The sequence below is a fragment of the Podarcis pityusensis genome (genome assembly GCF_964106645.2).
Source record: "Podarcis pityusensis genome assembly, chromosome: 3".
NCBI lineage: Eukaryota > Metazoa > Chordata > Lepidosauria > Squamata > Lacertidae > Podarcis > Podarcis pityusensis.
The window spans coordinates 9,876,567-9,890,840 of NC_138026.1; the positions used below are offsets into that span (position 1 = coordinate 9,876,567).

Below are 14,274 nucleotides of genomic sequence, written 5' to 3' on the forward strand. Positions count from 1 at the left end.
GGTCCTTTCTTCAACCAGCATTCAGAAGCCAAAACAGATAGCTATTTTAACAGAATTCTCTTGTTAAATTTTAACAAGTTGCAATTTGTAATATTTAAGGCATTGTGTCATTGTTGTTCTTGCACATCAAAGCCCCATGACCACCCTGTTCCCTAAGGTGCAAATAACACACGGCATATTGGTTTTGAGGATCAAATAAGGCCACAACTTTATCGATTACAGGTGTGAGGTTTGGCCATAGGCGTTGTGGTAAGCAATGGTGCATGTCACTCCTGCCCGTCCCTGCAAGCCGATCATTTGAACTTCCCCTGGGCATGGTGCCAAGTTGGTCAATTGGTCCTGCACCCAGGGAAACGCCCACCAAACTCCTGCCGCCATTGGTCCCTTTGGCAGCAGGAATAGGATCCGGCCTGCCATAGGCTGGTTTTCAAAGGAGGCCTGGGACACACCCACAAACCTTCCTGCCCCAAAAGGGAGGCAAATGTACTTTTTATTTAAATTCATTAGCCACCCTTGGATGAAACATCTTTTGCGGCTATGTGACTGCATGCAATTTTAAAGGAAGAAAAATGCCCACGATCACTTGCACACGCATAGACCCCAAGGATGTGCATTTAATTTTAGCGAACACAATAATCACATTAGGAAAGGTGTACTACAAAGGCACAGGATCTGATCAGAAGGATCAGGTGACATAAAAGTTAATCCCACGTATCCAGTTGACTAATCAGTCAGCTTCAAGGCATGAAAAAGCCTTTTCACTGCAGCTATGTGGTGTACAGATTAGCCTTTTGAACTACGGCCAGGGGGTGGAGATGGGAAGCATAGAGCATGCCTGTCCATTTGAGTGTAGAATCATAGAATTGTAGAGTTGGAAGGGGTCCTGAGGGTCATCTAGTCCAACCCCCTGCAATGCAGGAATCCTGGCCACAGCAGTCCCTGGGTGGGCTTGAACCACCAATCTCCTGGATAGCAGCGAAACACACTGACCCACTGAAGACACAATCTCTCTATATCTGACAACATACCAAGGGTGCCACAGGAACCTAAAGTAGCAACGATTTACTCAAGCTGGAGGCAAATTAACTGGTTCAATTAGGGCAAAACCATCTCGTGTCTCATCCTCAGCCATTTTATTCTTACCAGAAAATTCACCAGTTCACCTAAGCAATTGGCGTCCAGTTTGCCTCAGTTCTAACTGGCTATACCTACACAGGCATCTGTTATTGGTTCAATATCATATATATATATATATATATATATATATATATATATATATATTGGCTAGGCCTAATATATTCCTCATTGTGCAGATGACACTGAAAGCAATGAAAGTACCTACCCCTGCCTCCCTCCCAGATTCACCCAATGGAAGTTAGCATAGCAAAGAAACGGAAATCCTCTTACCATATTTGTCTCCATCTTCTCCTTTGGCACTGATCCGTCTACCTAGAACTTGAATATGCTTCCCACTCGTTCTGCTGTACAGCTGATAGAGTCTGAGCTGCTTCCTGCTCACATCGTCTCGCGCTCGTGTTTGATTTTCCACGTGTATCCGAAAATCCACATTTTCTTCGGCGACAAACATCTATTTTTATTTTTATTTTAAAGAAGGGGAAAAGCAGACAGTAAACTAAGGCAATGTTCTTGATTCACAAATGCAAGTAACACTTAAAAAGGTAAAAAAGGTAAAGGACCCCTGGACGGTTCAGTCAAAGGCGACTATGGGGTTGTGGCACTCATCCAGTGCCACCCGCGTCCACTTCTTGTAAGTAGAGAGGCCCTGTAATAGATGGGTTGCCTTCTTGCCTGCTCTTTGCCTTGCCTGCTGCTTCTCTGTCCACATGCTGCTGCCCATTTCGGTGAGATGACCACTTCACTCATACTTCTGCTGACCACCTCACTAAGGTGAACATACAGGGTCCACCATCTGCTCCCAACTAAGCCCACCTCACTGAGAAAGAGATTGTGCTGACATGCATCTGCTTTTGGCAGCTTCTGCAAGAGAAATAAATATTCTGCCCACATGCTTCTGCCTGCCTGAGTGGAAGAGGAACGAAGATGAATGAATGCCTCTCCCCACAAGATGATGCTCCCTGCCTGAAGGACAGGGGCTGCCCACTGTGGCCCATGCTAGCCACCTGAGGGAGAAAAACTGGCCACTGTGATCTCATGCTGATGCTGCCTATTCACAGGCTGGCCACTGTGTTCTCACACGGATGTGTCCAACCAGAAGGAGAGACAAAGGCCATTGTGATGTCATGCTGATGCTGAAGGAGAGAGAAACTGGCCAATGTACCAGCCCACAGTTGCTGTCCACCTGAATAACAAGGAGACACTGCCTGGCACGCCAACACATTGCTCACCATGTTCATGAGAATTATGTCCTTTGCACCTTGGACTGACCTGGGGTTTCTTAACTTGCTTTTACTCTCCTGTTCCTGCATATTAGGTTCCCTTACCAGAGGTCTATAATAACAAGGTAATGAATCAACCACATTTATGTGTACACAGAAGGTAGGTAAAGGTAAAAGGTAAAGGACCCCTGGACGGTTAAGTCCAGTCAAAGGCGACTATGGGGTTGCGGAGCTCATTTCGCTTTCAGGCCGAGGGAGCCGGCGTTTGTCCACAGACAGCTTTCTGGGTCATGTGGCCAGCAGGACTAAACTGCTTCTGGCACAACGGAACACAGTGACAGAAACCAGAGTGCACGGAAATGCCATTTACCTTTTACCTTTACAAAAAAGGTAGCAACCCCAAGGCAGAAGTTACCACAAAGGATTCAAATGCAATACAAGCATAGATATATACTATAGCACAGTAAAATCACCCAACCCACCCCTTCATTGTGTTGGTTTAACACAGTCATAGAGCATTATTTCAAGGACACTAACCAATTAGCAGTTTACACCTCCAGTAAGGGAACCTCTTATCCCCCTATATTTCCTCCCCTGGCTTCACGGCCCAATAGGAATTTTTAGGAGATGGCTGCCCTCTAACTCCTGCTGGCTGCTGGTGGGAGCAACTCTGCCTCATGAATACAAGCACTGGAGATGAGAAATCATCAATCAGACAAACAGCTTGGTAAGGATTTCAGCAATTTGCACAGAAAATAAAAAATAAAAATGCTACCTCTTGCACACATCCCTTTTACAAGTGTAGTTTGATTGTCAATTTCTTTCTAGATTTCTGCACCAACTTGAAAACTTCCTTTCTATAAGTCTATATGGAAATTCCTATGCATTTTTGCAAGGAATTGTGCACATTATTTCCACTGATATGTGTATTTTTTTTCTGCACACCAGTCCCTAATATATGCTTTTCGTATACTTTTTTATTGGAGAACTGCATCACAAAATTTGAAGAAGTGTGAATTTTGGAAAGATAGCTGTGTTCCTGTTGATGTCCAAATCAGGTAAAGTGGCATTAAAACAGAACAAAACTCTCCCTCAATTCTAGCTCTACCGCCTCCATTTAAAAATGAAATGAAATGAAACCACAGGGGCTATAATCTAGACTCTAGAGCAGAGCGTCAACATTGAAAGAGTGGCATCTTGACTCTTTCCCTTTTGTAGTTCTTCTACACACACACACACACACACACACACACACACACAAAAAAAAACATAACCCCCACAGCTTCCCGCCCTCCTCACACCCTCTAACAACAAAGTAACAGTCTGCTGGTATTTGTAGTTTGGCTCCTGAATGTATAAATTTCTTCTGTAGGAATTTACAGCCACAAAGTCCCCTTAAACACAAAATTGCACAATCTAAATGGTTGCCTGAATGTTCAGATACCATAACTTATTAAAGAACTGGTGGCACTGCACCAAATGCCACTGCAGAAACATGCATTTTAAACACTGGATATTTCCTTCATACTTCAGTAGAGCTGTTTCCTTGAAGTTCAATCCGTAGCCACTCAACCCAGTCGCGGAGTTCAGAGCAATAGATGCTCTGAAATGCATTTAAAGCAGCCCATTGTTATGCACAGGAGAAAATGTGCGGTTGAGGCACAGTGGCTTTTTAATTTAGTGGATGGTTCTCAATTTATTTCAGAAGCCTCAAGCACATTTAAAAGACAACAACTCCAGCACAGTCTTTGAGGGTAGGTCAGGTGCAAGTTGCTGGAAAACAGGCAGGTACAATAACTCAGATTGATAATATAGTTTTGTGTGTGTGTGTGTGTGTGTATACACACACAAAACACCAAACCATCTATCTCACATGAAGAAAGAATACCGTTAATGGTGTGTGAATGCTACCCTTCCCACCTCAAGCCATCTCAACAATTTAAGAGCAATGCATTCAAAATTATGCCCTCTGAAATTCTTGTAGATGTTTCGCTTAAAAAGGGATACTTGAAATTCACCTTAAGTTTCACTTCTGGTGAAATTCAGCAGCTCCCTAGAGGCGTGCAGTATACCCTTTGATGATTTGATTTTTAAGCTTTCCTCAACATTCCCGCAAATTTCAGCTGAGCAGGGCATTCATTTTATATTCAAGTAAAATGTCATCGAGGCCCAATTTGGTGGTAACCAAGAAATGCAGAAAAGCTCCCTGAGAGATGTCGCTCATCTTGGTTTTTTTAAAAAAAGATTTTTGTTTAATGAATTTATGCACTGCCCTTTAACAGACTTTCCTAACTCATTTCTCTTAATTTCCCTGAGAAATCCCTTCATTTGTTCATAACAAATAACCCAAGTTACATCAAAATTTGTGATTATTGTTGTTTCATTTTTGCTATTCCCCTCGAGTCTTGAATGAAAGGGAGAAAATGAATGGCTTAAAAATCAATAATAAAAATATAAGATTAATTAGGTCCCATGCAGGACATGCGGATCATCTTACTTTAGCAAAACAATTGTAAACAGGAGCATAGTATACACAGCTTTTCTGAAGTCCCTGTGCTTTGAAAGAACATTCATTTGCAAGAATTAAATATTCCTCCATTTAGGGCCCTTATTGATTTCAAAAAGTAAACAAATGCAGGTCTCTTTGATACATTGAAAATACCTTTTTAAAAGAAGCTTTCAGCCAGTGAACCAACCTCACAGTAATTATTTCCTTCATGACCTTCCAAGCATATAAAATTATCTCGGCAAGATCAACAAGAAATATCTAAGATGTCGCTTTTCCAGGTCTGGAAAGAAGGCTAATCACTATTTTGTTTCTATGGTTTTGGCAAACTTCCACTTTACCAATTAGAAAATTTGCAAGGCCACCCCCAGAGTGGTGTTTTTTTAGGCGTGTGTTGAAATGTAACACCCCATTATTTGCTGCCATTTCCTCTCCCAGCCTTGACTGCAAGACCCAAGCCGTTAGGTTGAGGCTACTGCATGGAGGATGACCAGGAAAGACATGTCCCCTTCAGAATTACAGCAACAACCCCTCTCCCCCCAAAAAGGGCTTATAAAAGGATACAAACTGTGTGTAACTGATTACCCAAGCTACCGATGAATGTCAATATACCCAGCCCCTTTTTGACACCACAGCCTGTAAGTATTTATTTCTTAACTATAATAGAACCAGCGGCAACTAACTAATAGAACTTCTGCAACTAACATAATCAGCAACACTTTTGACTCATAGAATTGCAGAGTTGGAGGAAGAAGAAGAAGAAGAAGAGGAGGAGGAGGAGGAGGAGGAGGAGGAGTTTGGACTTGATATCCCTCCTTCATGGATCACTGCCTTGTCGTGGCGAAGGGGCTTGAATACTCAGAGAAGCTATGAGCTATGCCATGCAAGGCCACCCAAGACAGACAGGTCATAGTGGAGAGTTTTGACCAAACGTGATCCACCTGGAGGAGGAACCGGCAAGCCACTCCAATATCCCTGCCCAGAAAACTCCATGGACAAAGACAACAGGCATATAAAAGTTATGACGCTGGAAGATAAGCCCCTCAGGTCGGAAGGCATCCAGCATGCTACTGAGGAAGAGCGGAGGACAAGTACAAGTAGATTCAGAGCTGATGAAGTGGCTGGGCCAAAGCCGAAAGGACGCTCAGTTGCGGATATGCCTGGAAGCGAAAGGAAAGTCTAATGCTGTAAAGAAAAATATTGCATAGGAACCCGGAATGTAAGAACCATGAACCCTGGTAAGCTGGATGTGGTCAAAAATTAGATGGCAAGAATAAATATTGACATTCTGGGCATCAGTGAACTAAAATGGATGGGAATGGGCGAATTCAGTTCGGATGACCATCATATCTACTACTGTGGGCAAGAATCCCGTAAAAGAAATGGAGTGGCCCTCATAGTCAACAAAAGAGTGGCAAAAGCTGTACTGGGATGCAATCTCAAAAATGATAGAATAATCTCGATACGAATCCAAGGCAGACCTTTTAACATCACAGTAATCCAAGTTTATGCACCAACTACCAGTGCTGAAGAAACTGAAATTAACCAATTCTATGAAGACTTACAACACCTTATAGAGGTGACACCAAAGAAGGATGTTCTTCTCATTATAGGGGATTGGAATGCTAAAGTAGGGAGTCAAGAGATAAAAGGAACAACTGGCAAGTTTGGCCTTGGAGTTCAAAATGAAGCAGGGCAAAGGCTAATAGAGTTCTGCCAAGAGAACAAACACTCTTTTCCAACAACACAAGGGATGACTCTACACACGACTAAACAACTAAACAACAACAATCCCGCCTTTCACTCCCCTTAAGGTGTCTCAAAGCGACTAACAATCTCTTTTCCCTTCCTCCCCCACAACAAACACTCTGTGAGGTGAGTGGGGCTGAGAGACTTCAGAGAAGTGTGACTAGCCCAAGGTCACCCAGCAGCTGCATGTGGAGGAGCGGAGACGCGAACCCGGTTCACCAGATTACGAGTCTACTACTCTTAACCACTACACCACACTGGCTGGAAGGGACTCCAAGAGTCATCTAGAACAAACCCTTGCAATGCAGGCATCTCAGCTAGATCATACATGATAGATGGTCCTTCAGCCTCTGCTTCTGAAGCTTACAAGTCCTCTCCGCTGACAATGGAAATCACACTTGTATCCAGTTTCCTAATGGCTGCATTTCTGATACTGGCATCTGCGCATACCGTATTTTTCCGTGTATAACACGCCACCATGTATAAGACAACCCCTATTTTTGGGGTGTCCAATTTAAGAAAGTGGGGGGAGATGGCCCAGAGTTGTTGAGCTTTTTTGGGGGGAATGCATAGCATCACTCACCCGACTTACAAACGCTGCCAATCGCATGCAACACTGAAACCGCCCCAAGCTTCTGCCCGCTCGCAACTAGCAACCGGCAATTGCAAGAACATTTGTCGCAGTGGCAGTCAATCCAAAGCAGCCCTTGCCGCAGTCACCACTCACCCACCCAATCGCCGCTGACAAGCTCCTGCTTGCGGCTCCAACCAATCGCCCATCACCCCTCTGCGCTACCCATATATAAGACGACCCCTGATTTTGAACATTATTTTATAGTAAAAAACAACTCATCTTCTACACGGAAAAGTATGGTACTTCACAGCATTGAATAAGAGGCTCCCTTGCCCTTTCAGACACTTGGGGGAAGGGGGTTTCCCACAGAAGATGCACTTATCTTCAGGCTTTAGAAGGGCATGGTCCTTGTCTGCTGGAACTTTTAAAGACATGTTCCTCTATCTTAAGGTCAACAGTTATGTTGAGGATAGCTCAGTTGGGTAGAGTGTGGTGCTGATAACACCAAGGTTGCAGGTTCAATCCCCGTATGAGACAGCAGCATCTTCCTGCCTTGCAGGGAGTTAGACTAGATGATCCTCAGGGTCCCTTCCAACTCTAGTATTCTACAATTCTACCTTCAGCAAGGTAAAAAGGTAAAGGACCCCTGGACTGTTAAGTCCAGTCAAAGGCGACTATGGAGTTGCGGCGCTCATCTCGCTTTCAGGCTGAGGGAGCCGGTGTTTGTCCACAGACAGCTTTCCGGGTCACATGGTCAGCATGACTAAACCACTAGTGGTGCATGGAGGACCATGACGAGTGCCAGAGTGCACAGAAACACCATTTACCTTCCCACCACAGCGATACCTATTTATCTACTTGCACTTGTGTGCTTTCGAACTGCTATGTTGGCAGGAGCAGGGACTGAACAACAGGAGCTCACCCCATCACGGGGATTCAAACCACCGACCTTCTGATCGACAAGTCCTAGGCTCTGTGGTTTAACCCACAGCACCACCTGCATCCCGATAATAATATAATATATTATAATATAAGCAGCCATACCAACAGGCTAAAAACCAGTTTCTATCTGTGGGCTGTTAGGCTGCTGAACGGAAAATAATATAGTGCAACTGACTTTCGGGGTTGGTGTGTTGTGCAACAAGCACACAGAGTGCAATGAGATTGAGTGTTTGTGGGGGGGGAAGGGAGGCTCAGTTAATTTCATTGTACACAGGTTGTACATTGACCATAAAGGTATGATGATGATGATGATGATGATGATGACTCAGCTAGTTAGACCAGTGGTCAGACTCCATATAAAGCGGATTGAAATGTTCCATATTTTCATCAGCATGGACTGTCAAATTTCCCCAGTGAATGTGGATGACAGGGGTCTAATGTGCATTGTATGAGCATCCAGCCTTCTGGGGTCTCTCCTGACAAGGACACTGGGGATATTGGATAGAATGTTACTGTTTCCATGGCATACTATAAGAAGGCTCAGTTTTCCAGAGTCCCTAATGAGTCTTCTATGGTAAAATGCCATCCCCTCAAAGACGGTTTGGGACTCTGATACGCAGTGTCATTCCACTTCGAGATCTCTCATCGCTGTTGATGGCTTTCTGAATCTATTCGGAGCCAATTTGGAATCTAATTTGAGTCTCTCCTGCTACATAATTGATTGGAGTGCTTTTGGATAAGTGAAATTCAATGATGTTCCCTTGAAAAGTCTTTGTTAATGCAGCCTAAGTAAAAAGCACTTAGGGGATGAAGCTGAAATTGAACAGGAAGGAAAGGTTGACGATTGGGTCAAACTTCCCTCCAGCTGCCAGAATTCGGAAATATGAGATGGGACAGAAGCAGAAGGGGCACTCTGGAGTACAGAGAAGGTGATAGATCTCAGTAAGAACTGAACAACGCTCAAAAGAGTGATGTCATTCCAGCACTCGCTGAACTTTATCACATTGGACCAAGAGCATATTTTGAAATGCCAAAAACTTAAGTAACACTAGGAATTTATTAAATCTTCTGTTCCCCAGCCATTAATAATAATTTTCTGGATATTAGAAGGAAAGCCCTCATGTCCCTAGATGTCAGTGACAGCATATTGTCTTCAGTTTTCTCGCTCTTCTTTTTATTTTACAAACTTTTTTTTTTAAAAAAAATGCTTTCTCTAAAACCATGGGCCCGCTAAGATACACTGGACTGAATCAGGCTTAGTAAAGGTAAAGGGTAAAGGGACCCCTGACCATTAGGTCCAGTCGTGGCCGACTCTGCGGTTGCGGTGCTCATCTCGCTTTATTGGCCGAGGGAGCTGGTGTACAGCTTCTGGGTCATGTGGCCAGCATGACTAAGCCACTTCTGGCGAACCAGAGCAGCGCACGGAAATGCTGTTTGCCTTCCCACTGGAGAGGTACCTATTTATCTACTTGCACTGGTATGCTTTCAAACTGCTAGGTTGGCAGAAGCAGGGACTGAACAACGGGAGCTCACCCTGTCGCGGGGATTCGAACCACCGACCTTCTGATCGGCAAGCTCTAGGCTCTGTGGTTTAACCCACAGCACCACCCGCGTCCCGAATCATGCTTAGTTCCCACTAAAATGAATTATACTGATCTTGTCAAGACGTAACTTTCATAATGTTTTCAATGAAACCTAGAAAGTGTTGGTTAGGGTGTGGTGTTTATAATGCTAAGGTTGCAGGTTTGATCTCCGTATGGGACAGCTGCGTATTCCTGCATTGCAGGGGGTTGGACTAGATGATCCTCAGGGTCCCTTCTGACTCTACAATTCTATGATGTCATGAAGAAGAGTCCTGCTGCCAGTGGCCCATATAGTCCCCAATTCTGTTCTCACAGTGACCAACTAGATGCCTCTGGGATGCCCAAAAGCAGAACCTGCCAGTACGTTTCCGAGCACAATTCAAAGTGTTGGTGCTGACCTTTAAAGCCCTAAAAGGCCTCGGTCCTGTATACCTGAAGGAGCGTCTCCACCCCCATCCTTCTGCCTGGACACTGAGGTCCAGCTCTGAAGGCCTTCTGGCAGTTCCCTCCCTGCAAGAAGCCAAGTTACAGGGAACCAGGCAGAGGGCCTTCTCAGTGGTGGCACCTGCCCTGTGGAATGCCCTCCCACCAGATGTCAAAGAGAAGAACAACTACCAGACTTTTAGAAGACATCTGAAGGCAGCCCTGTTTAGGGAAGCTTTTCATGTTTAATAGACTACCATATTTTAATATTCTGTTGAAAGCCACCCAGAGTGGCTGGGGAAACCCAGCCAGATGGGCAGGGTATAATTTTTATTATTATTATTATTATTATTATTATTATTATTATTATTATTATTAAACCTGATTGCAACAGCACTCTCCTCCTGCAGTTTCCAACAACTGATAGATGAAGTCTTTCCAGATGACTTCTTTATTGAGCATTTACTCTGACTTGCTTGCAGGGATGCTGGATGACATGACAAAGCAAGTATCATCCCACACTTCCCAGTGCCTTTTCTTATCACTTTCCTTACTGCAAAAAGCCTGATTGTTTGAGGAAGTGAGTTTGTCGTTCAAGACCTCCCCATCAACCATAATTGTACAATCCGATTTTGCTGGTTTGTGATTAAAGGTAAAGGTAAAGGGACCCCTGACCATTAGGTCCAGTCGTGGCCGACTCTGAGGTTGTGGCGCTCATCTTGCTTTATTGGCCGAGGGAGCCGGCGTACAGCTTCTGGGTCATGCGGCCAGCATGACTAAGCCGCTTCTGGCAAACCAGAGCCGTGCACGGAAACGCCGTTTACCTTCCCGCCAGAGCAGTACCTATTTATCTACTTGCACTTTGATGTGCTTTTGAACTGGTAGGTTGGCAGGAGCAGGGACCGAGCAACGGGAGCTCACCCCGTCGCGGGGATTCGAACTGCCGACCTTCTGATCGGCAAGTCCTAGGTTCTGTGGTTTAACCCACAGCGCCACCCACTTCCCACCCAAATTAAATCCCACCCAAAAACAGGGACATTGTGGAAGCACCCTTAGTGGCAATGGAAATTTAATAGGGATCAAATCCATGGTTACTCTTCGAAATATGCTCGTAAATATTTTTTTGATTATATTGATGACTGTGGGGAGTGGGACTGTGGGGAATGGGCTGGTTTGATGAAGGGAGAAGGAGATAACTTTGGGTTGGAACCCCCCAGAGACCTACTCCTCAATGAGAAAGGAAAGAAATTAAGAAAGAGACCAACAAAAGACAAGGAAAAGTGCAAGTATAAACAAGAAGAAGAAGATCTGCAGAAGGGACATGGAAGAGACTTAAGGGCCTCGGACATAAGACTTCCAGGTTGATGGACTAGATGGAATGGACAGTAAGGACTGACACGACCCAAGACTAGGAAGAAGAGACGTTGGATGAAGATTGGAAGAAAATTTATAAAGAAAATTTTTTATTTAGGGAATTAGCTTAAAATTAATGAATATTAGGGAAAATGTTGGAATGAAACTAAATGACTCTAGCAGAAATGATATCTGGAGTTATGTATAACTGAGTATTAAGTTTTAAGCTTTAAGGTATTTTATGGTAAGATAAGGTTAAATAAATTAGGGTAATTTGAATAACAGAATATGGGGAAAGATGGAAAGGATCTGTCGAGTTAATTAATAGGTTAAATTGTTAAGATAAATTATCTAATAAAAATTGAGAAAGATGGAAAGAATTTGCTGAAACAACCAACTAAACTAGAATACAAAAAGGGAGGTGTGAGGAGGTCAACGAAACAAGCAAATGGAAGTTAAAGATATGCAATATGGGATTTGTGTCTTTTTTCACTTTTTTTCACTTTCTTTTTTGCTGTATTGTTGTATTGGTTTTTATGTTTTGCGTTTTTTTCTTCTTTTTATGTATTGCAGTGTTGTTTTTTATTTTTTATTTTCTTTTTTGTAATTCTGAAATTATTAATAAATATTGTTTTTTGAAAAAAAGGGAAAAAAAGAAAAAAAATCCATGGTTACTCTTTTAAGTGGCTCCCTACAAATATTCCCTTGATCCAGGATAATAAATTAACTCAGCAATAGAACGCCAAGTCAACCATGACAGGATTGCAATGCTGTGTAAAACTCAATGCTCCCATGTTCCTGCAACCCACATTTTTTCTTTTGAGGTAGTTTCGCCAAATTATGATGAATGTTTGGAGCAACAGGGGCGGCCATATTATGGGCAGGTCCAAAGAACCAGTCAACTGAGCAAAAGGGAGTGTTGCTCTGCAGCCCTGTTTGCAGCCCCTGAGAACGACAGCCTTCAGAAGGTCAAGGGATCCCCACAAGCCGCTTTTCAGAGGCTTGCAGGGTTTCCGACAGGAGATGGAGTTTAGCAAGCCTTTCACTTTGTGTAGAGGATCTTTGGATTCCAAACAATTGATTCTGGAAAACATTTTTGTTTCAAACGTAGTAATTGTATCCAGAAATTTGAGACCATCAGATTCTTGACAGAATTGGAAGGACAACAATTATCGACGCTGGCTCTTTCCTTTTCAGGTCTGGGGAACCTCAGGCCCAGAGTACAAATACCTCCAAGTTTTCCCCTCAGAGCTGTGCCTACCCCTTCATTCCACCCTCAAATGCTTTTGCTTGGCTAGGAATGCGCTTTTGAATATATGACCACGGCACTGTCGCCACCTGTTTACATGGTAAGAATGATGTATATCTTTCTATCTCTGGTTGCAGATGCCAGCTGGAGAACTGTCTTGACAGAAACCTTGTGACATTTTCCCAATAAGTAAGTATTTTTATGCTGCAGACACCAATCAAGGTTATGGGGTGAAAGTCCAGAAACACCGGTCTTGAAAGACCTACATTGGCTCCCAGTATGTTTCCGAAAACAATTCCAAATGTTGGTGCTGACCTTTAAAGCCCAAACGGCTTCGGTCCAGTATACCTGAAGGAGCATCTCCACTCCCATTGTTCAGCCCAGACACTGAGGTCCAGCTCTGAGGGCCTTCTGGTGGTTTCCTCACTGGGAGAAGCAAAGTTACAGGGAACCAAGCAGAAAGTCTTCTCGGTGGTGGTGCCCGCCCTGTGGAACGCCCTCCCATCAGATGTCAAGGAAATAAACAAGTGTCTGACTTTTAGATGACATCTGAAGGCAGCCCTGTTTAGGGAAGTTTTTAATGCTGTATTGTGTTTTTAATATTCGGTTGGGAGCCGCCCAGAGTGGCTGGAGAAACCCAGCCAGATGGGCGATGAATAAATTATTATTATTATTATTATTATTATTATTATTATTATTATTATCATACTTTGATAGAGTTATGGAACACACATGGTGAACAAGCAACCCCAGTGAAGCCTAATGGTTCCTCTTTGTCCCAACTAAAACATTTTTGAAACATTCCCTTACCATCTAGAAATGCATTTATTGTATTTAGTTGTTGTTGTTGTTTTGCATTTGTTGAACAAATTTAGATCCTGAATACTATCAGTTTCAGAATTTCAAAACTTGGCAGGTTTGATGTGAAGGTGTCAGGATCCAGGAAAACAGTTTGTAAATCAGAAAACTACCAGATGGGGTGGCCTAGAGCAATGGAGTCTCTTTGCGATGGGCGTGTTTGCTCATACAACTTTTGCCAACAAAATTCAGCTGCCCCTCAGCACCGTATTGTGCAGGAAAGACTAAACCAATTCACAAGTGAAAAGGACAAGCAAAACACTGGCCCAGGAATGAGACTCAATAAATGGCCACAATAAGCCTCACTAAACCAGAGAAATTTGCCTGAGAGAAACCATCCTGAAAGCTGAGGATGCTGCAAAACTTTAAAGGAAACACAGTCTGAAGTGCTTCCCTCTAGAAAAAGCCATTGCTTTGTCATTTACAGGCAGCGCTTAATTGGATTACCCCTGATCTTAGCCAAACTAAAATAAGATTTTTCCTTATTTTGAAAGCCAAGAAATCTTGACATTTGGATTAACACCTTTTCATTCTTATTGTACCCTGAGGAACATGGAATTGGTAACTTTAAAAAGGGGATATATATCTGATCTAGCCATGTTATACAAAGGAGCTGTAAGTGGGTTTGACTCTATTGAGGTGCAAATTCAGTCCATCCATTAACTGGTACCCAGAATGAA

The 14,274-nt window shown here is 43.4% G+C and overlaps 1 protein-coding gene and 2 long non-coding RNA genes across 8 annotated transcripts in view; 2 read left to right on the forward strand and 1 right to left on the reverse strand.

The window, feature by feature from the left end:
* FGF18 (fibroblast growth factor 18) overlaps positions 1-14,274 on the reverse strand; it is a 163,307-nt gene that overhangs the window by 74,208 nt on the left and 74,825 nt on the right. For 3 of the 6 annotated variants that reach the window (XM_080999367.1, XM_080999365.1, XM_080999361.1), the window contains one exon: positions 1,408-1,588. In XM_080999367.1, coding sequence (XP_080855493.1) covers positions 1,408-1,588 — 181 coding nt within the window. Of the gene's footprint in view, positions 1-1,407; positions 1,589-1,809; positions 1,998-2,026; positions 2,185-12,204; positions 12,571-14,274 lie in introns of those variants that run through there. The other 3 variants (XM_080999368.1, XM_080999364.1, XR_013984104.1) reach the window with 3 other exon arrangements.
* Positions 1-14,274, forward strand: part of LOC308473787 — a 61,169-nt gene that overhangs the window by 40,760 nt on the left and 6,135 nt on the right. The gene's annotated exons all lie outside the window — the stretch shown is intronic.
* Positions 2,305-13,506, forward strand: LOC308473734. The gene is made up of 4 exons (XR_013984264.1): positions 2,305-2,482; positions 3,306-3,415; positions 12,685-12,836; positions 13,454-13,506. It is a non-coding gene; the product is annotated as an uncharacterized lncRNA (long non-coding RNA).